We start from the raw sequence: 19,969 nt of genomic DNA on the forward strand, positions 1-19,969 counted from the left end.
CCAGTCACAGCCCCAGGCCTAGGGCTCTGCCCACCATAGTGTGGTCTATACTCAGAAACGGGGGGACCCAGGAAGATGCCGACATGGTTTCCTGAAGCAGCCTTGGGGTCCCTCAGAGAATTCTGGGGTCCTGTGTGCCTGGTCTAGAAGGAAGAAGGGAGGGTGCAGGCTCTGGTGAGCATAGGCCCCAGGTGGGCACATCCCTCGGCCCCATGGACTCCTTGCCTTGTGGAGAGGAGAAATTGGAGGAAGGCCAGGGCTGGGGCCCTCCAAAATGTTGGGGGCAAGGCCCCGCCTTGACCATGTCTGTGGGAAAAATTAAACGGTGCAGTGATAAACAGGACTGTGGTCTTTGTTCCTAGTCTGACTGCCTGGTTTCTCTCTGTGTACATGTTTTTTCTCCTAGTGGGCTGTTCATCACCATTCATGACAAGGGCCACATTGCAACCATGCTAAACTCTTGGCCAGAAGACAATATTAAGGTATGATCCTGTTTTCTTTGTTACTGCTGTTGTTGGGTGAATCCTTTCAACCTGGACCAGAGTCATCCCCAGCTAGAAAATGAGCCATTATAACACTGAGGGCGAGACACTGCAGGTCTTCCCTGGCCCAGAGCCCAGCCCGGTTAGCGCCAGGCATAAATGCACCACAGAGCAGAGGTTTGCAGTGACCCACACCCAGGTGAAATTGCCCTTATCATTATTATTAATAGTAGTGCTCTGAAATCTGTTCAGCATGTATTGAGTACCTACTATATATACAACACCAGTTTCCATGGAGGATACAGGGAAAAATCAGAACTTCTCAAGTAGCTGACTTTCATGAGGAAAATAAGACAGAGACACAAAAGACTAACAGGGAACTTGGTCAGAAGTAAGTGAAGCACACGGAGAGAGCTGAGGGTGTTCACAAAGGCAGAGATTACTTTTAGCCTGAGGGGAATCTAGGAAGACTTATGGGAGAGGTGACATTGGAGCAGGGCCTTGAGTTAAGGGGTAGAGTTTAGCCAGATAGGCCTTGGAGACAGTAGGACATAGAGTGGGGACATTCTGCAAGAAGAGGCAAAGTTTATGGTAAACAGTACTTTCATGTGTGTGCACACAGTTTGGGGGGAGGGGCAGGGAGACAGGTGGTAATTCTATGCAGAGTGAAGAAAGAAACCTGCCTCTTTTGCCTGGAATATCAGCTTTACTCAAATAATCTAAGGAAAAAACATTTTTATATAATAAACAGGATATAATATAATATGCAAAGTTTATGTTAGTTTTGAAATATAAAACCTGCAGCTTTGTAGAAACTTGTTAGCCTCTGGCTACATGCCCAGATCGCCTCCTGCTAGGGAACTTCTGTGGAAGAGTATGAGGGGCTTTCCCGTCTAAGATGATCGTCGCTTCTGCAAATGGGTGAAGCAAAAATGCGAAACACCTGCTAGCTGCTTCGCGAGGGCATTTCTGGCGCCCGAGCTGGGGAAGGATTGGAGCTGACTGGGAGGCACTCCACCATGGCTTCCTCCTCAGGCCTGCCCTCCCTGTTCCTGCCAGTTCCCTCAGTTACCCCATCTCTCTCCACTAGGCACTAAGCACAGCTTCCCTCTGCACACCTCTCTCTGTGTCCTGCCCACTTCTGGCCCTCCCTGGGGAGTGGTAGCATTCTGAGCCAGAACAAGGAAGGCAGGAGCTTGGCTCTTAGGAGCCAGGCCCAAACCACTGCCAGGGTCTGTGGACTTTATGGCCACAGTGAAGGGCTCATTTCGTACATCTCTGTCTGGGTGTGATTTTGCCCTGGGCATTTCTGCCCTGCTTGTCTGCTTAGACTCTGGTTTCGTGCAGGCCTGGGCCCTACAGGTTTTGGTCTCAGTCCCAGAAGAAGCGAGTTTCTATGGCGTGTCTAAGATGAAGCTATAGTAAAATCTTCAGCACATTCAGGGAAGCCAGCTCACTGGATGGGCAGTGAACTCCAGCCTGCCCTGTGCAGACAGGCTGCTGAGGTACTGCAAGCTGATCTATCCTGGGCACTTCACCCACGGTGAAAGCTTGTGCAGACTGGGCATGCAGTAGACGCTTGAGGTGCGTGAACTCAGGCAGCAGACATGATGAGCATCTCCCATGTACCAAGCACTGATCCAGGAGCAGAGAAATGGAGTCCTCACCAACATACACCTGCCTTTGTGCAAGCTACGAGGAATTAAAGAGAACGACAAAAAGCCATTGCATCTTAACCAGTAAGAAGAAGGTGCTCCTTTCTCTGAGGTGGCACAGAGGCTCAGTGAGGGGCTCATGGGCTGGATTTCAGGCTCTAGCTGCTCCTTTTGTCAGGGCACAACTTATAAAATACTCGTTGACTGACTTCAACACACATAGTTTGAGAACCTTCCTACGTACTAAGTGCTAACTACCAGAGAGCTGGAGACAACCACTTTTGTGATTTTAGAGGAAGAGGAATGCAGCTTTAGGTCACCCCAGAGTGGGCGGGGCTGGAGTGGGCCTCAGAAGGAGAGAGGCGTCCAAAGCCTCTCAGGAAAACAGAGGTTCCATGGGGACATCTGGACCAGTGCATCTAATTCTGTTGCACTCAACGCTCATTGAGTAAACATCTCTGTAGCTTCCAGACTTTGGGCCTGGTTGGAGAGACTGACCTGGAAACAATTGCATAGACTGTGTCTGTGCTGCCAAAGAGAGGAGCAGTTAGGGCTGCTCAGGCTGCTCCCAGCTTACCCGGGTCTCCCGCCTGCCCCGTCCACCAGCCTTTTCTGGAGGGTCCTTCCCCCCCCACCCCTAAGGCTGCCCTTTCAAAGGTCCAGAATGTTCTAAGTCCTAGTCTTTCTTGTTTGCTCGTGTGTTTTCTCCAGTTGCCCTAAAAAGAGGAGATGAAGGTCTCCTTCGCTAGGCAGGGAATCCCTTTCATGGTATTTTGGAGCTGGATTCCCTCTCATTATTTCCTTTGGGTCTCACAGCCCCTGTGATCAGAATGGAGAAGGAAGGGGTGCGGCTGATGCCCCCAAAGTGGGTCCTGAAGAAAGGGGTGTGTCGTTTCTCAGGCGAGCAAGCTGAGGTTCCGTGACTTGCCCATGGTCACCCATGAGTAGGTGTCGACGCCCCCAGAGCCCTGCCGCTGAGCCACCTCCTCCCCAGCTGCTGAGTCGAGGAGGCAGTTTTCCAAGGCACGGGTATCTTTAGATCCTGATGTTGGTGGCCTCTTGGCTGGAGGGGAGAAGTGGTTCAGAGGAGCTTCTGAATCACATCCCAAGATAAAGGATGACTTTCCCTGGTGTCCCAGCCAGAAAGCAGAACTGCAAACTGCAGTGTAGAAGAAGCAGGCTGGCAGGGAGGTGAGGCCAAAGCCCAGGGTTGGGGGGACCATGGAGTTTTGTGGGCCCCTCTTGTTCAGGGAGGAGGGGGTGGGCCAGGTCGCCCAGAGCTGTCCGGCTATAAATCATGAAAAGGAGTGAGAACTGCTTTTCTGACTCTTTCCCACAGTGGCCACTGCCTTGAGCCTGAGGAAAACTCACCTGAGAATAGCCCCCCTCCCCACAGCTTTCCCAAGCTCCTAAATCTCTCCCTCACCCCAGGCCCAGCATCTTTGGGGGGAAGGAGGGAAGGTACTGAGAGGCAGCTGGGTAGGGGAGGCCCAGAGGCAGCCTCTGCTGCTGAGCACCAACCACATGGGCGTCTCAACTTGGACCAGGTGCTGGCGCCAAGTGCCTGCCCATTATGCACAGGCCCGCCACGTGTTAAACCCACTCTGTCCTCGGTGTCCGAAGGTGGGTGTCCTGGGAAACATTCTCTGAGATGGACATTAGCCTCTCAGGGAGTGCTCTTGGTATCAATACCTCTAGAAGGGAAGGAAGCAGGAGAAAGGCTAGAAAGAGGTTGGGCGGAGTGAGGCCTCAAGGAAGCCTCAGCTGAGCCCATGAGGAGCCTCTGGAGCTGGGGTGGCTCTTCCAAGTCCAACGGAGTTGGGGCAGGGGAGCTGGGCCTTTATACCCCTGCATCCATCAGTCATTGGTTGTGGGCTGCTGCCCTTCGGAACAGGGTATGACTTGGGGCAAGGTGGCTCTTCAGTCAAGGAAATTCTCCAAGTGGGCTGACACCTGAGGGAACAGCTGAGGGAATCACTCCTTGAGTCCTGAAAGGGAGATGTGGGCAGCACATCCCTGTATCCACCTCATGCAGCATCTGACCTCATCGACTTCTAATGACCTATAAGTGGTGAGAATTATTATTACCCCCATTTTATAGACAAGGAAGGTGGCTGTTTGCCTGTGAAGGGTTGAACCAAGATTTGCAACTGCAGACTGTGTGTTATTTATGTAGTGGAGAGAGAAGGAGAGGAAGAGGAATAAAAAGGGAAGGATGAGAGAGAGGGAGGAGGTGAGGGCTGTGGGCAGCCCATGACATAACTACAGATCCAAGGAACCTGGGGCTACAGCAAGTAAGGAAACTGAGGCTAGAGCAATGGGGTCAGCCCCATTGGGTCCACCTAGGCTAAGGCACATGGGCAGTAAGGCAGAAAAGGCTGTAGGTCCACACTAGGTGGACAGAGGAAGAATGTGGCCCACCCTCCTCCTTCGTCATCTGAAATACAGAGGAGGTATGAGTTGCAGATGCCATCCAAACAAGGAAGCTGCAATCCTGTAGTTCACTGATAGTTACTGCTGGACTCTAAAACCCCACAGTGCTTCTCATGCTTGTCCTCAGATTTTGACTTCTACCGTACTAGTGGCCCTTGGCATCCAGCTCCATTGATGTCATGAAAAATAAGATCCAGCACCTTCTCCCTGAACTTGTTCATTCACACCACATATGAAGCAGTCCTGTGGAAAGCCTCTGCTCTCTAGGTTGGATCTATCATATTGGCCACCATTTATCCAGTTCCTATCACATTGCGGGCACCAAGCTAAGTGCCTGAAGAATCAAAGATGACAAGACCCATTACTTGCCCTAAAGAGCTTAGAACTATGAAAGATGAAGTTATCATCTAACTAACATAATACGAGGAAAATGCCATGGGAACTTAGAGGAAGGAGTATGACTTCTGGAAGGGGAACATCATGGAGGAAGGTGACTTTTGTACTGTTCCTTGAAGCATACAAGGATGGTAGGATTTGGATCACGGAGATCATAGGGATTGAGGGGTAAAATGGCATGTAGTCGGGAAAGTACAGACCTTATACAAGGTTGGAATTATTTTATTTGGATAAAGAAGAAATTCAAAGAGCAGTTAGGACCTAGACCATGGAAGGCCTTAAACGCCAAAGATGTTTGAGCTTTATTTCACAGGCATTGAGAGACATTGGAGGTTTGGGGTAAGGAAGTCGCAAAGCTGGGTGTGCTTTGGAAAAATGAAATGGGGCACGGGGAATCCAAGAGTGGAGGGACCTGTGAAGAGACCACTGCAGTGGTCAGATGAGATGGATGGGCTCACCCGAAGGCAGCAACAATGCAAGTGAAGATCATGGAACAAATGGAAAAGTAAGGAGCAGATGGAATCAGCAGAACTTGGTGACCAGTTGGCTGTGGTTGACGACCGACAGAGAGGAGTTGTAACAGGACAGTTTTGAGCTTGGGAAATCCAAGGTAATGGAGGGAGGACAGCAGAAGTGAAAGGTTTAGAAGAATAAAGGGAAAGCAGATTCATTTGGTTAGGGACTCGGGAATTTGGGGGGACTATTGGACATCCAAATGGCAATGTCTGCTTAGAGAGGACATAAGAGCCACAAGCTTTGCATGACCGACTTTCTTGGCCAATGGCCACCACGGTCTCCTCTTGGTTCCATTTCATTCACTCATTGAACAGATGCTTACTGTATGGCCTTCCTGTGATAATGCTGAACTAGAGAGAAGATAAAACAATTAAAAATCCAATATGGGATCTTTGCCCCAAATAATAACCATCATCATAATCATAAGAGCAGTAACCGTTTATTGATCACTTACCCAAGGCACCTGGTTAAAATGAGACTGATATTACTTCATCATTACAACCATCTGATGAGTTAGGTATGATTATCCCCCACTTGATGGAAAGTTAAAACTCAGAAAAATTATCTGTTTACCCAAGATTACTCCAGAACCCCCGCCATTAATCTTTAGGTTGTTTGGTGAGATAAAATGTGCATTTTTAAAAATGTTAAATAAGAACCCAAATATGTAAGCAGAACCTTATGCAGGGGTTGGCAAGCAGTAGGTACTTAGTCAATGTTTGTGGCAGGCAGGCAGGCAGGAAGGGTGCGCAGGCTAGCTGTGTGGTAGCCCTAACAGGTGCTAGGAGAAATCGCATTAGATTGTAATGGAGCAGGGTTTGCATGCTGGAGGAGGACCTTCTAGGAGAGAGGACCATGGGGGCTGAGAGGGAGGAGATCATACGTGAGTTCAGAGGATGTCTGGGAGGAGTGAGGAGGTCAGTTTGGCTGGAGTAGGCACTTGTGTGCAAATGAGTAGCAAGAGCTAAGTCAGAACATATACTGGGTTCAGATCATTAAGGTGTTAAATGTTTTGGACTCTATTCTATGGACAGTTTGAAGTCATTCAAGGTCTTTGAGCCTGGGAATGGCATGATGAAAATGGGTTTCTGACACAGTGCATGTGGAGAGACTGGAAGGAGGAAAGATGAGTCTGGTCATGAAGCGTTGTAATAATCCAACCAATAGCACTGAGTGATGGAGAGAGGGTGGCAGATGGAAGTGAGGAGGCAGCCGTGCAGGAGAGGGCCCTTGCACGGTTCAGGCTTGGAGGGCAGCCCTGGAGAGCCCTGTCACCATCTGGGAAGGCCCCAGAGTTGTAGGCATAACACCCTGGAGTAGGAGCCGATCTCCTCTGGTTAACTCACTGCCCCTCAATGGAGAGAAATTCTGAGAGACTGGGAATTGGAATAAGGAAGCCTTGATCAGGAGAGATGGTAGAGGAATGCCCTGAGTCTGGGCAGCATGAAAGCACAGGCTCCCCCAGGGGGAGGTCAGAGGCAGGGCAGAAGTTGACCAAGACACAGGTGCTTTAACCCTGTTGCAGTGGTGGTAGAAGGACCCCAGAGCCAGGAACCCAAAGCCTGATTAGGATTCTGACCTGCCACGTGCACAAGCAAGGTGACTTTGGTAGGCCATCTAATCTTTCTAAGATACCTCATGTGGAAACATCCAATCCAGGGCCTGGCTTCTGGCTGATACTTAACACATGTATATAAAACATGAAGGTCTTAGAGCTTCTGTTTGCTCACCTGTGAGATGGGGATAACAATCTCAGACTCACCCACCTGCCAGGGCTGTGGGGAGAATCAGGTGGCATGTGGGTTGAGAACACTCTCCATAGAGGCAGTAGATAATCTGAGGGGGAAAATCATGATCGTCATGGGTCTCTTGCTCTGCCCGCCCCCCCAAGTCCCCTTTCCAGAAGTGGAGGAGTGTTTTTAAGAATCTCTATACCTGTTTCTACCAAAAGGCAGCACCTCTGTGTGCTCTTACTCTTAGAGAGCTGGAGAATATAAATGATAAGATGCCATGGGCCCTTTGGGTCCTGGATCATAAACTCTTCCAGAGCAAGAATGGGTCTTCATCTCTTTATCCCCAGGGCTTAGTGTGCCTGCATAGATTGAGCTGAGCCCCATGATGCCCACCCAGGAGCACCACGCTTGGGGCACTGGGATGTCCATCACTCAGAGCTGGTCCTAAGCCCTGGTCAAAGCCAGGCTCCAGTGGAGGGATAGGTAGCCCCATAAATGTAACTCATTTCAAGATGGAGGGAGGCAGTGATGGTGAGCAGGTCAGGGTGACTATAAACAACTTCACTGTCACCCGAGGGGATTTCTGTGGCCTGACTTTTAAGACCCTTCACCGTCTGACTCCTGCCTGACATTCTGTTCTCTCCTTTCATGCGACCTGCACCTCCTCGTTCCCCACACACAGCCCACACCCTCCCCACCTCTGTCCTGCATCCGAATTTCCTTTTGCATCAAGTACCTTTCTCCCCAGCTGGACCCCTGCAGACAGTCTTCTCCTGTGTGCCCTCACCCTTACGAAGGGTTACCCTACAGGATGTAATTCTCCCTTCTCAGTCTCGGCTACCCTCGTGCTGCTCCACTATCCTCACTTTCCTCCCAGAGTTGTTAATTATAAGTAGACATGTTTCATCTCTTTTTATTGCCCCTTAGTTCTTTAAGGCCTGAATCCATACAGACTTGTTATTACAAATGAGCAAAGTGATGCTCCTTCTCCCAGAATCTGGCATAGTGTCTGCCAAGTAGGTGCTTCATAAATATGTAGTAAAAGAATGAATAAATGAATATCTATCAAAATCATAGTAATTTCTATCACCATCAGCTTCTTCAGCATCTGTTAATTAACAGCAAGCAAGCCCCGAACTAGCACGAAGTATGCCACCAGTGATTATTTGCCAAAGCACAGTGGTAACCCCAGTACAGCTTGAGAACCCTCCTGGGTTCCTGGGAAGTAGTGACCCCAGCCGCTGTCACGGGAGCCCTGCCCTTTGCAGGTTGGACTTACTGTACCCCAGGAGCAGGCGGAGGGCACTTCCATCAGCCTCAAAACCGTGGGCTTGTGGCAGCAGCATGAACACTTGTCCCTCAGGGTCTCCTTTCATTATGGTCCTATGCCCAGATCTCAAGCTGGGAATATCTGCTTAGTTTCTTTGAGGGAGAGTGACCAGATGTGGTTTCCCTCCAGCTGTTTCTGCAGCCCCTGTCGCAAATCTCAGAATGGAGGGTAAGGTGTCTGCCCAGCTCAGTGGGGCTTCTCACCAGCTGCCAAGATGGGGGACAGGGAGAAGGACTCCCACCTGCAATGGAAGAATCCCTCGGCCTTTTCCCTGACCAGGATTCCATCCCCCAGCAGAGGAGGTGGGCATCCACCTGTCAAGCCCCACGCAGGAGGGGTGATAAAATGAGCACTTTGTCACAAGAGGCTCTTTCCTGATTGTTTCCAGGCCGTGGTGGTGACTGATGGGGAGCGCATCCTGGGCCTGGGAGATCTGGGCTGCTACGGCATGGGCATCCCCGTGGGCAAGCTGGCCCTGTACACAGCGTGCGGAGGGGTCAGCCCGCAGCAGTGCCTCCCCGTCCTGCTGGATGTCGGCACCAACAATGAGGTAATGCACCACCTGGGCCTGGAGCCCTGGGGCCAGAAGCTGATGGCTGGAGTGGGGCTGGGGCATCTTTGAAAGGGGCAATTATATCTGTAAAGCACTGGGACATTTCTTTCCTGGGTCCCCTTCGCCAGGGCACTTCCCCTGCATGGCCAAGAAGTGGGGACCTTTCTTCTCCCTGCCTGCCCAGCCCATTCCCTTCCCCACCTCCCCACCCCCCCACCCCCCAGCCACGGGGATTCCTGGCTCCCCTTCCTCCTCAAGGCCCTCTGTGCCCTCCATGACCCCAGCTTGGGCCTTGTTTGCTTCCCCACTCCATGACTGCCCTCCGAGGCCTCTCTCTGATTCAGTAGTGAGGAGGGTCCCTTGATCCAGGCAGAAGAGGCTGCTGGGAGGTATTTTTTCAGCATTGTAGAGGTAGGCTGCCTCAATGAAAGAATTAAAACCCAAAGCACCAGGGCCAGGGGATGAAATATCTGAATCAGCCAGATGAGTGTCCTGCAAGCCCAGGGAGAAAACATGCTCCAAGCTGTGGGTGAGATCCACCTGCAGATGCCAGATGGTTTGGGATATAAGGAGCTCAAACCACAGGCAAGAGTTTGGCTGCTCTGGGTACCTCCCTGGGACACGGGGTTTGTGTGCATCTGCAGGCTCCATTCTGGGTCCCTGTGTCAGAGAAGACATAAAACTACCCAAGAATTCCTTCTTCATGGCATGCATCTCTGAGTTTAAAATCTGTGCAAATTCATTTTTTTTAAAATGGAAAAAAACCCCAGAAAATCAGAGAGGTTAAAAATATCAGTTATACATCAGTACTAATCATGCTTTCCATTTTGATATATTTCCTTCCAGCCTTCCCCCTCCCCCCGCCCCACCACAAAGTATTTATAAAACCAAAATTGGGTTTGAATATATAGTTTTGTATCCTGCTTTTAAAACTTAGTATATATGGTGAGTTTTCTCCCAGGTCATTAGCCATTTTGCACAATGTCCACTCCCTGGGGTGTCACAGTTTACAAAGGAAACCTCCCACAGCTGGACACTCAGGTTGCTTCTCATCTTTTTGCAAATATAAGTTTTACTCTGAGCCCATTTTTTGCAGATCAGTCTTTGTTTCTACTTGTGATTATGTCCTAGAAACAGAAATGTTGAGGCAAAGGGAGTGGTCTTCTAGATTCTTGATTCATATGGTTGAAAAGGTTATCTTACTCGCATTCCACAGTGATCTTTCTCAAGATACTTGCCATGACTCTTTGCATGGCCATCCTCCTCCCTGGACACCATACATCCCCATTTCTAAACGAGAACGAGCACTGTGGCTCCTTGCAAGGAATGATGCTTATTCAGGCTTCAGCCACAGATGCCATCAGGTGAGAGGACAGCCAGGCAGACCTCGCTTAAAAGCTGGGAAATTGTGGGTGTGGGAGTGGGGTGAGGGAGGACAAGGGTAGTGGGAGAAGGACTGGCCTGGGAAGTGGGGACCCTGGTCCTGACACCACTGATAGCCAGCTGAGTCCCCGCACCTATTCAGACTTGAGCCCCTTCCAGTACAATGAGGAACTGGACCAGAAGGTTTTTGAGTGTTCTGCCTGCAAAGCTCTTCTCCATATGCCTCCCCTCCAGCCTAGAAGACAGGAGGCAGGATGGCAAGAGCAGTCTTCAAGGTCTGCTGCATGCTGTGGTTCTCTTCCCCAGACCAGATGCCTGGGTCTTGCAGAAATGGTTCTTTGGTCCCAACATGCATGGAATCATGAAGGCGAGGATGAGTGTAGTGAACTTTGTTTTAGCTGTTCTTCCCATCCAATTCCTCCTACTGTGTTCCAACAGGATTTCATTGAGACCTTTACTCATTCTCTCCTAAAAGCTGACTTTAAGCAAGATTGGGTCTGATTCTAAGGCCACTATATCCCCTGGAAGGGTGTGGGTTGCCTCTAGCATTTGCATAAGATCCCATGTCATTGAAGATCGACACCCTGCAATGATGTGCTGAAACTTAGAGCTAGCCCCAACTTATAATAAACCCACCAGAAGAGATGGCAGGAAGCTATGAGTAAGTCATGGCCAGGCACTTTTCACAGACCACCCTGTGTAAGCTTGACAACTCAGAGAAATTAAGTTGCCCGAAAAGAAGATCTGCCAGGAGTGGCAGGGCGGGGATCCTAATCTCTGTCCGCCCCCGTCTGCCCACACCACCCCTGCCTGCCTGGGTGCCAGCTGCTTTAGAAGTAAAGGTCATTTCTTTTTAGAGTTTTTATTACTAAAGTAACCTGAACACACTATTCAAAATCTTGGAAAGGGAAATGGCATCTCTCCCACCATGCTCCATCCATGTTCCTTTCCAATATTCGTCTATGCATCAACATAGATGGAGTAACATGCATGTAATTTTGTTCTCATTTTCTCAATGAATGTTATTTTATGAACACTTTCTCCCTACTTATTTAGCAAAAGTTTATTGAATGTTTAGTAGGTGTCAGGCACTCTGCTAGGCATGAGGGAGAAAAATGAGAGCCAGAGCCTGAGTGGAATATTCTACACTATATTTCAACACTGTCACCTAATTGATCACTTTTAATGGCTAATGTGGTCCTTCTCCTCCAAGTGTCTGCTTCTCCGCCTGGGGCTTTAGGCCTCTGAATCACTTCTCCCTCCTGGCTGTGGAAGGAAGAGAGCGTCCCTTGGGTCTGCCCCCACTCCCGTCAGGAAGGACCGGAGTACTCCCCAGCTCAGAGGAGGGAACTCGCACTGAGGGCAGGTGCCGCCCCTGCCACGCCATGCGGGCGGGCAAAGAGAAAGCAGCTCCGAGCACTGCGGTGTGCCAGGCGTAGCTTGAGGCCTCTGTGGATTTGAACTTCATTTCACTCTCCCCAGGCTGTGTGAGATGAGGAACCTGAGACCCACACATGGGAACTACTCACCTCAGGCCCCACAGCGCTAAGTGTCAGAGCCAGGGTTTGAACCTGTCTCTCTGGCTCCAGAGCTGCCTTGTCCACCGTGGTGCACTGCTTCAAGGGGCCAGGCGTTTGTGTTACAGACTGGGTGATGAAGACTGGGAAAGGTGGTGGTTCACGCAGGCGGGGGCCCCATGGACGCCCAGGCCCAGGGGTTATCGATGCCATGAGCACGGTCCTCCCGCCCCAAAGAAAGGCAAACTCCCCCCAGACCCTCTTCACAAAATTCAAGACACAAAAATTCAGACTTACAAAGTGGCCAACATTGGGAAGACGGTGGTTTCGCTCTTCCAAATGCATTCATTATGTGATTTCCCACACTACAGTTCTTTAAAAAAAAAAAAAAAAAGATTGCAAGGTTCCCACCTCCCCGGAAGTCTTGGGGCACGTCTCTCCCCCAGAGCAAGCCAGAGCAATAGGAGAGAGGGGCTTAACCTTGCAACTTTCATCTACATGTCCGTGCAGGGAGCATGCTGTTTGAGGAGCTGGAGTGTCGCGATAACAAGACTGTGTGTGTGTGTGTGTGTGTGTGTACGTGCGCGTGCTCTGTGAAAACTCCTGGGGCAACAGGAGCTCGAATCAGAGTCAAGGAAAACACCCTTCCACCTTTCCTGTTGAAGGAAAACATCTGCTGTCGACAGCCCTGAAACTCTGAGTCACTGTTACCTGCTGACCCCAAGGAGGTTTGGAAAAATAAATATGTGGGGCAGCGATCCCATGAAGAGGTGATATCCCATGATTAAGTTCCAAAGGGACAAAGCCAGGGAGCCCCCCCGCCCCGATAGGCCCACCTGCTGGGATCCTCCATGGCTGTGCGTGGATTGGTTTGTGTCTTTTGTTTCATCCACATGCAGCCAGACAGTGTCACAGACTGTCCACGGTCGAAGGGACCTGAGCTACAGTTGACCCTTGAACAACCCAGGAGTGAGGGGTGCTGACACCCACGCAGTTGAAAATCCACACAGGACTTTTCAGTCCCCAAAACTTAACTACTAATAGCCTACTATTGACTGGAAGCCTCACCGATGATGTAAATAGCCAATTAACATGTATTGTGTATGTGGTATGGATTATATACTGTACCCTTACAATGAAGTAAGCTGGAGAAAAGCAAGTGTTATTAAGAAATCACAAGAGAAAATACATTTAGAGCACTGTACTGTATTTATTGAAAAAAATCCACAGATAAGTGGACCTGTGCCATTCAAAGCTGTTGTTCAAGGGTCAAATGTACTTCTCATTGAGACCCCTCATTTCACCCAGAAGGGGCGCAGAGCAGAAATGGCTTGCTCCAGGTTTGACTCCAAGCCCAATGCTCATGCCACTCCACACGACAGGTCCTGCAGGGCAACCCCGGGGCTTGGCTTTAAAATGGTCCCTGAGCCTTAACAATCTTCTCCTAGCAGAAGTCTTGAGCCTCAATGGATTCTAATGGAGGGATGTCTTCTTGGGGAGACATGGGAACAGACTGTCCACAGAGCCCAGCAGGCCATCCCTGGGGGTGCTGCCGGAGTCCCGGGGAAGCGTGGGGCTGCCAACAGAGCTGGGCTTGAAGGGCCGTGTCCACCTCGTAAGAGCATCGTTACTGCAGCTGATAAACAGCCCGCACTCACCCTGTGGTGCCGTCAGATGCACTCGCTCTGTATACACGTGACCTTTGAGGGTGCCCCTCCTAGGATCTTCATAGCTGATCCCTGGGCTTAACTGAGCCCCCAAACACATGCGCGGTAGGCATACCTGCCACCCTGATGGGGGAACGTGGGCTGTGTCCACAGCGTGAACCCAATCCCAGGACCTCCCCAGACCCCCAGATGCTCCCCAAGTAACTTCTTCGTGTGCCTGTTGCTACATGAGATAAATACTTTTCCCAGCCAGAAGCTTCATCTATCTTCCAGTTTAAAGCCAGTGCTCAGGGAGTGAGAGGGCAAGTGAAGAGGAGGAAACCAGTTTTGTTTTTCATGACATTTTGTCTCCAAGAAAAACCTAAAGTCACAGACCTAAGCGACAGAGACTAAATTCGAACTAGGTCTGTCCATCTCCAAAGCCCAGACCCCGTTCTGATTCTAAAGCCAGACCATACTGCGGGCACTCAGAGGAAGCATCCTGAGCAGGGCGACCCAGCGAGGCAGTGCTCTTTCCTCTGCAGACACTGCCTGCCAGCTTTCAAGGTTCCGTCTGCCTCTCCTGATAGGGCTACCAGATTTAGCAAAGAAAACTATAGGATGCCAGCTCAATTTAAATTTCAGATAAATAGCTAATTGCATTTTTGCATATGTCCCATGTATGCTCCATGCAAAACTTAGGACATAGGCTAAAAAAAAATCTTGCCTATCTGAAATTCAAATTTAACCAGGCGTTCTGTATTTTATCTGGCAATACTTGCTGCTAAACACTTCTAAGCATTTATGTAAGGAAGTCAAGGATAGAGGAGGGCCACAAGGAGAGAGTCCAGGCCAGCTAAGGGTCCCACACCTTGCTGGTGGCCATTCTGATGGCCACGTCACTCAGTGGGACAGTGAGCAGGATGGGGACTTCTTGTTTCGCATCGTGCCAAGACAGCCATGAGTGCTCCACCTTGTGCTGCTGCCAGAGGAGGCCCAGCTGGCTGGCGATGGGGACTCGGCTTCTGTCCTGCTGTCCCTGCTCCCCAGCCTCCTCTGCAGGATCAGAACCTGCACCTTCCCTGCTATGACTGAGTGCCTCCAGAGGACTGGGCAGAGGGTGAGGAGCCACCCCCAGGTCACCTGGTCCCCACAACATGGAATATTGGGGGGAAAGGACACTGTCATGAGATCCAGGCAAAGCAAGGCTCAATTTCAGCTCAGCCACTTTCTGGCTCACCTTCCTCATCTATAGCATGGGGATGACAATATGTAAGGTGGAAGGATCACATTACTTTTGATTCAGGAGTGAATTATTTGAAAGTTCTATATAAAGAGAAGAAGCTCTTTTTAGTATTATCTCCATATAGAAACTTTCTTTCCAATTTGTGTATGTGTGCTTAGGTATGAAGTATTTCAGGCATAATTTTAATATAAAAGCAAAATATAAGGAATGTTCTAAAGCTTTCATAGCCACCCTTCTATCTCAGTAGTACCTCTTTATAGTTGGCCTTTGACTTTAAATGCAGATATACTGAGAAATTTTTGGAAAATCCAAAAATTCCTCAGTATTCCTGGAGAATCTGATTTGCCCCACAAACCGCACATGGAACACTGAGAAATTCGCTTTTCGCTGCCTGATGTACCAGTGATCCAAATCAGCCACTTGGCAACATTACAAGTTACAACTCACTGTGGCCCCGGGTAAGTCTCTTACAAGAACTAAAAATGTGAATCTTTTCTGCAGGTGCCAGCAGTGATACTGTTTTTATCATTTCTCTGCGTGCCCTCTGGGCTGTATGTGTGTGCTTCAGAGAGTTGAAGTTACATCTGTGTAGTTTTGTATCCTGCTTTTCTCACTTTCAATAATCTCCTACATGTCAGTCCAGGTGGCTGCATAGTCTTAAAAACCACCAATTTTAATAACTGCCTAGCTTTTTTTTTTTTTTTTAAAGATTTAATTTATTTGTCAGAGAGAGAGAGAAAGAAAGCACAAGCAGGGAGAGCGGTAGGCAGAGGGAGAAGCAGGCTCCCTGCTGAGCAAGGAGCCTGATGTGGGACTCAATCCCAGGACCCTGAGATCATGACCTGAGCTGAAGGCAGATGCTCAACCAACTGAGCCACCCAGGCATCCCTAACTGCCTAGCTTTCTATCAAGTCATCACAACATTTATGGTTTGCCCTCGGCTGGCTGTTTGCTGCCTCTAAGTGGCTTTCAGAGGGTCACCTTGAAGGTGGCATGTGAAGGGGGACACAAATGTGCCCCCTGTCATCCTTCTGTCTCACAAATACATACACCTGCCAGGGCAGAATCCTAACCTGTCTCACGGAGGGATTGCCCATGGGTGAAGGGAGTGAGAAACGAAAGGCCTCTTGCTAAACATAGACCCGCGGTCCCTCAGGTGATGCGCATGAGCACTGGAGCTGAGGGTTTAGGAAGGCAGATCCTGCCTATTCTTTTCTGTCCCCTACACTTTTGCACAATGACCTCCACCTCCACAGCGCCGTCAAGAGAGTATGGATCTAGAGCAGTGTCTAACAAAAACGGAGTCCATTCTGGTTGATGTGCAAACGAGCCGCCCACGCAGTAGGGTTCTGTGGCAGCGACCATGGGCCCTGGAGCCAGGCAGCCTCACTGTGACTCCCGACTCTTCCCCGTACCAGCTCGGGGGCTGGGCAGCTTGCTTCACCTCTCTGTGCCCCATTGCTTCATTTGTCAGATGGGGGAAATTGCAACACCCACCTTTGTGTCTGCTTGGGCCCCTCTAGAAACAGAGGTGTGAAAGGTTTCTTGGGGGACCCCCGTGAAGAAAAAAGGGGGGAGCAGGAGGAGTCGGCAAGTGGGTAAGGCCTTCAGACCCCAGTGCAGGTGCGAGACCTGTGACAGGAGAGGCGGGAGGACGGAGACCTCAGTCCCAAGAGCCCAGCCCGCAGTGGGGTCCTGGGAAAGCCTCGGGCAGGGTGACAGGAGGCCCCGAGCAAAGGTCGCCTGCAGGAGGGCCGGCAGGGCAGCCCTGGGCCGCCCTTGACCCTGCCATGTTCAGCCAGGGCTAGGAGCCACCCAGGGGGAGGTGGTGGCTGAAGGCTGTCCGCCCGTCTCCCTGCCCTCAGCAGGTTCTCTTCAGGGAGTTCTGAGCTGCACACCTCCATGGCTATCCCACCAGAGGGGAGATACGAGTACTTAGAACAGTCCTTAATATGTGGCACATAGGAAGTGCCATGGAAGCTACAGCTGCAGCCGTTACTGTATAGCATGTGTTATAATGCACAAAGCTCTTTCCCGTATTATTCCATGTCATCATCCCAAGCACCCCCTGCAGCTGGCCTCTCCTCCCCATTTGAGGAATGAGAAGACAGGTCCCAGGGGTCCTGTGATTTGCCCGAGGTCACATGGAGGGTCAGGGATGGGGGTCAGAGTGAATGGAAGCCACTCGAGGGTGGGGCTGTGGGGTCCTTACCTCCTGCGGTTCAGATAGAGATGAGGGTAACACCGACGCTTATCCTCAAGGAGCTCCTGTTCTGATGAAATAGACACAAATAGATAACTCCTGGAGACCCTCACACATGGAATTACTTCCTGTTTCCTAAATACAGCAGGTACATCTTCTTCTGTCTGCCTCCAGCCCCCAGCCCTTCTTTGTGCTGACTTCCCCACCTGAAGGGCCCAACCCACCTGTCAAAACCTGCCTTTTTTTTTTTTTTTTTTTGAGAAAGAGGGAGAGTGTGTGTGTGATGGTGGGGGCGGGGAGCAGAGGGAGAGGGAGAGAGAGAGAATCTCAAGCAGGCTCCACTCCTCATCGCAGAGCCCAACACATAGGGCTCAATCTCACCACCCTGAGACCATGACCTGAGCAGAAATCAAGAGTTGGACGCTTAACCAGCTGAGCAACCCAGACGCCCCCAGAATCTGCCCATCTTTTAATGCTCGGTCATTTCCTCATGACAATCACCACCTGTCCCCCAATGGGAATTACTTTACTCCTTCTCTGTCCTTCCATGCACCACACTTCGTGCCAAAGCCTATCATTCTGCACTGTAGTAGAGTTTGTTTACTCATTAGCCCCCTGCAATAGACCGTGGGCACATGGAAGGCAACAACCATTTCCTACTCATTTACAAATCCCCAGTGGGGCCCAATGTCAGCAGTAATGGACGATCCATAAACGTGTATGACTGGGTCCACTGATTCTATGCAGGGTGGATGTGTGAGGGGGTAGAGAGGAGGTGGGGAGGTGTGTGTGAGCACTGTGACAGCGCTGCAGGAGGCGGAGTGGGGTGGGCTACCTAACACAGGCTGGTATTCAGGTGGGCATCTCTCTCGAACTGCAATCTCTGGTTGTATATTCTGTCCTTGTACCTTCAAGGACTAGCGCAGTGCCAGGCACATGGTAGGTATTCAGTAAGTTTTCTTTGAATAAAGTGTTTTCTCATTCGAGTCCAGATCAGTGGCTTTGGACAAGATCCAATAAATACCTCCATCTAGATGCTGCCTGGAGGGGTTCTCAATCAGGGGCAGTTCTAACCCCCAAATAGACATTTGGCAGTGGTTAGAGACTTTTTTTTTTTGTCACGACTGGGGGTGCTACTGACTTCTAGTGGTTAGAGACCAAAGATGCTGCTAAATATTCTGCAGTATGCAGTTCAGCCCTCCCATCCAAGAATTCCAAGCCCAAATGTCAATAGCCCCACTGTTGAAAAACCTTAAAATAAACCCAGAGCGCCTACAGCCAGGGTTTGGAAGGCTCTGTCTGAGAGGATTTTCTGTATCAAAGCATCCTTGGTTCCTGAAGTTGGAACCACCTAAGAATCCCAGCTCAGTCAATGGCTTAGCTTCCAGACCCTTCCAGAGATGACAGCTGACGAGGCGGGGTCCACAGGCCACTTCCGACTCCCTCCTCCCTTCCTCTCCCTGGTCCTTCCCACTAACCCAGGACCATTGAGCAAACGGATGCCGTCTATTCCAGGAGCTGCTCAGAGACCCTTTGTACATCGGGCTGAAACACCAGCGCGTGCGTGGGAAGGAATACGACGACCTGCTGGACGAGTTCATGCAAGCTGTGACGGACAAGTAAGTGGGTCAGCCTGTTCCTTTTGAAGTATGGCTCAAGTCAACACTGGTTCAGCAGATACACAAACAAGAGGTTGGAGATGCATGCTTTTCTGGTGGTCTGAAAATTGCAACTTGACCCCATGTCTCTGGCAGATGCAAAGCCAATGGGTTTGTTCTGTGGGAGAATCTTTGAGAGCAGGGAGGGGAGAGAAGAGGGTCGATGACTGAAGGCCTGTGACTGGGTGGTGGTTAAGTGTCTGATATCCCAGGAAGAAACCCCCCTTGGCTGAGCTGCTCTGGGCTCTTGGCATGAACAGGGATGTGGTGAGTGGTGGAGAAAAGAAGTGTACCCTTCTGACAAACTGGTTTGGGAAGGCAGCTTGCCACATGAGCCGTCATTTTCCACCTGTACTTGAGGACCGGTGGCATTAATGAGCCACCAGCGCAGGCCACACGGGCTGTGGGCCTGCAAGATTTATGAGGTGTCATCTGTGCACTGGGGTGTGTGATAATTGGCAGCTCTGCCCCCCTCACCTGCCCCATCTGTCTGCCATTATGGCCACCCGTACACCCTGCTGTGGCTGGCATGGTACTGACTGGGATGGAGTTCTGGAAACAGCCCTTCCCCCTACCCATGTTTAGTCTGACAGGCAAGTCAATCAAGACAGAGTTCTGGCAACTCAGCAGGCCCCTGCAGACCCAGCAGGTCCCCTAGTCACCTGAAAACCTTCTGCCTTTCTTGCGCAGGTCATGGCAGGGTTGGCTGGGCGTCCTTGGCAAAGGCCTCCTTTGCCTGCACTCAGCCACTCAAACCAAAGCAGTGGGCTGGGGAGAGCGCTGCTCTGACCTATGCAGCTTTGGGGGCAGGAAAATTGGACTTGACTCTTGACCCCACCACCTCTAGGTCTGTGATGTTGTGGAGCAGGTCACTGAGCTTGTAAATCTCTTCATCTGGTTTCCCTATCTGGGGATAAGAAGCAAGCATTTTATTGTTGTAGTTGTTTTTTAAGATGAAAGAAAATAATACTGTAGTTACATGGGATGGGAAGGACCTTATATAAAAGAAGAAATTAGTAAGGGAGTATGGGCTAGGGGGGCCAAAGTTCCTAAGTAAGTGAGAGGGTGAGGGTCTGGTGCACACCTGGAGGGCTTAGCCTTAGATAGGAGCACAAAGGCCTGGCCGCAGGGACTGGGGGTTGGGGGGAGCGCTGGGCACAGGTGCAGGCAGGTGGGTACTTGAGGTGGGGGTGTGTGGAAGGCCCACTGATTGAGGGC

General features: G+C 50.5%; 1 protein-coding gene across 5 annotated transcripts in view; it reads left to right on the forward strand.

Moving 5' to 3' along the window:
• ME3 (malic enzyme 3) overlaps nt 1–19,969 on the forward strand; it is a 196,489-nt gene that overhangs the window by 128,863 nt on the left and 47,657 nt on the right. For all 5 annotated transcript variants that reach the window (XM_045894577.3, XM_064576806.1, XM_045894576.3 and 2 more), the window contains exons 5-7: nt 407–482; nt 8,934–9,095; nt 18,609–18,712. In XM_045894577.3, coding sequence (XP_045750533.1) covers nt 407–482; nt 8,934–9,095; nt 18,609–18,712 — 342 coding nt within the window. The remainder of the gene's footprint in view (nt 1–406; nt 483–8,933; nt 9,096–18,608; nt 18,713–19,969) is intronic.

The sequence above is a fragment of the Mirounga angustirostris genome, unplaced genomic scaffold, assembly GCF_029215605.1.
Source record: "Mirounga angustirostris isolate CCGP_5_RB_7025 unplaced genomic scaffold, mMirAng1.0.hap1 SCAF_13, whole genome shotgun sequence".
Taxonomy (NCBI): Eukaryota; Metazoa; Chordata; class Mammalia; order Carnivora; family Phocidae; genus Mirounga; species Mirounga angustirostris.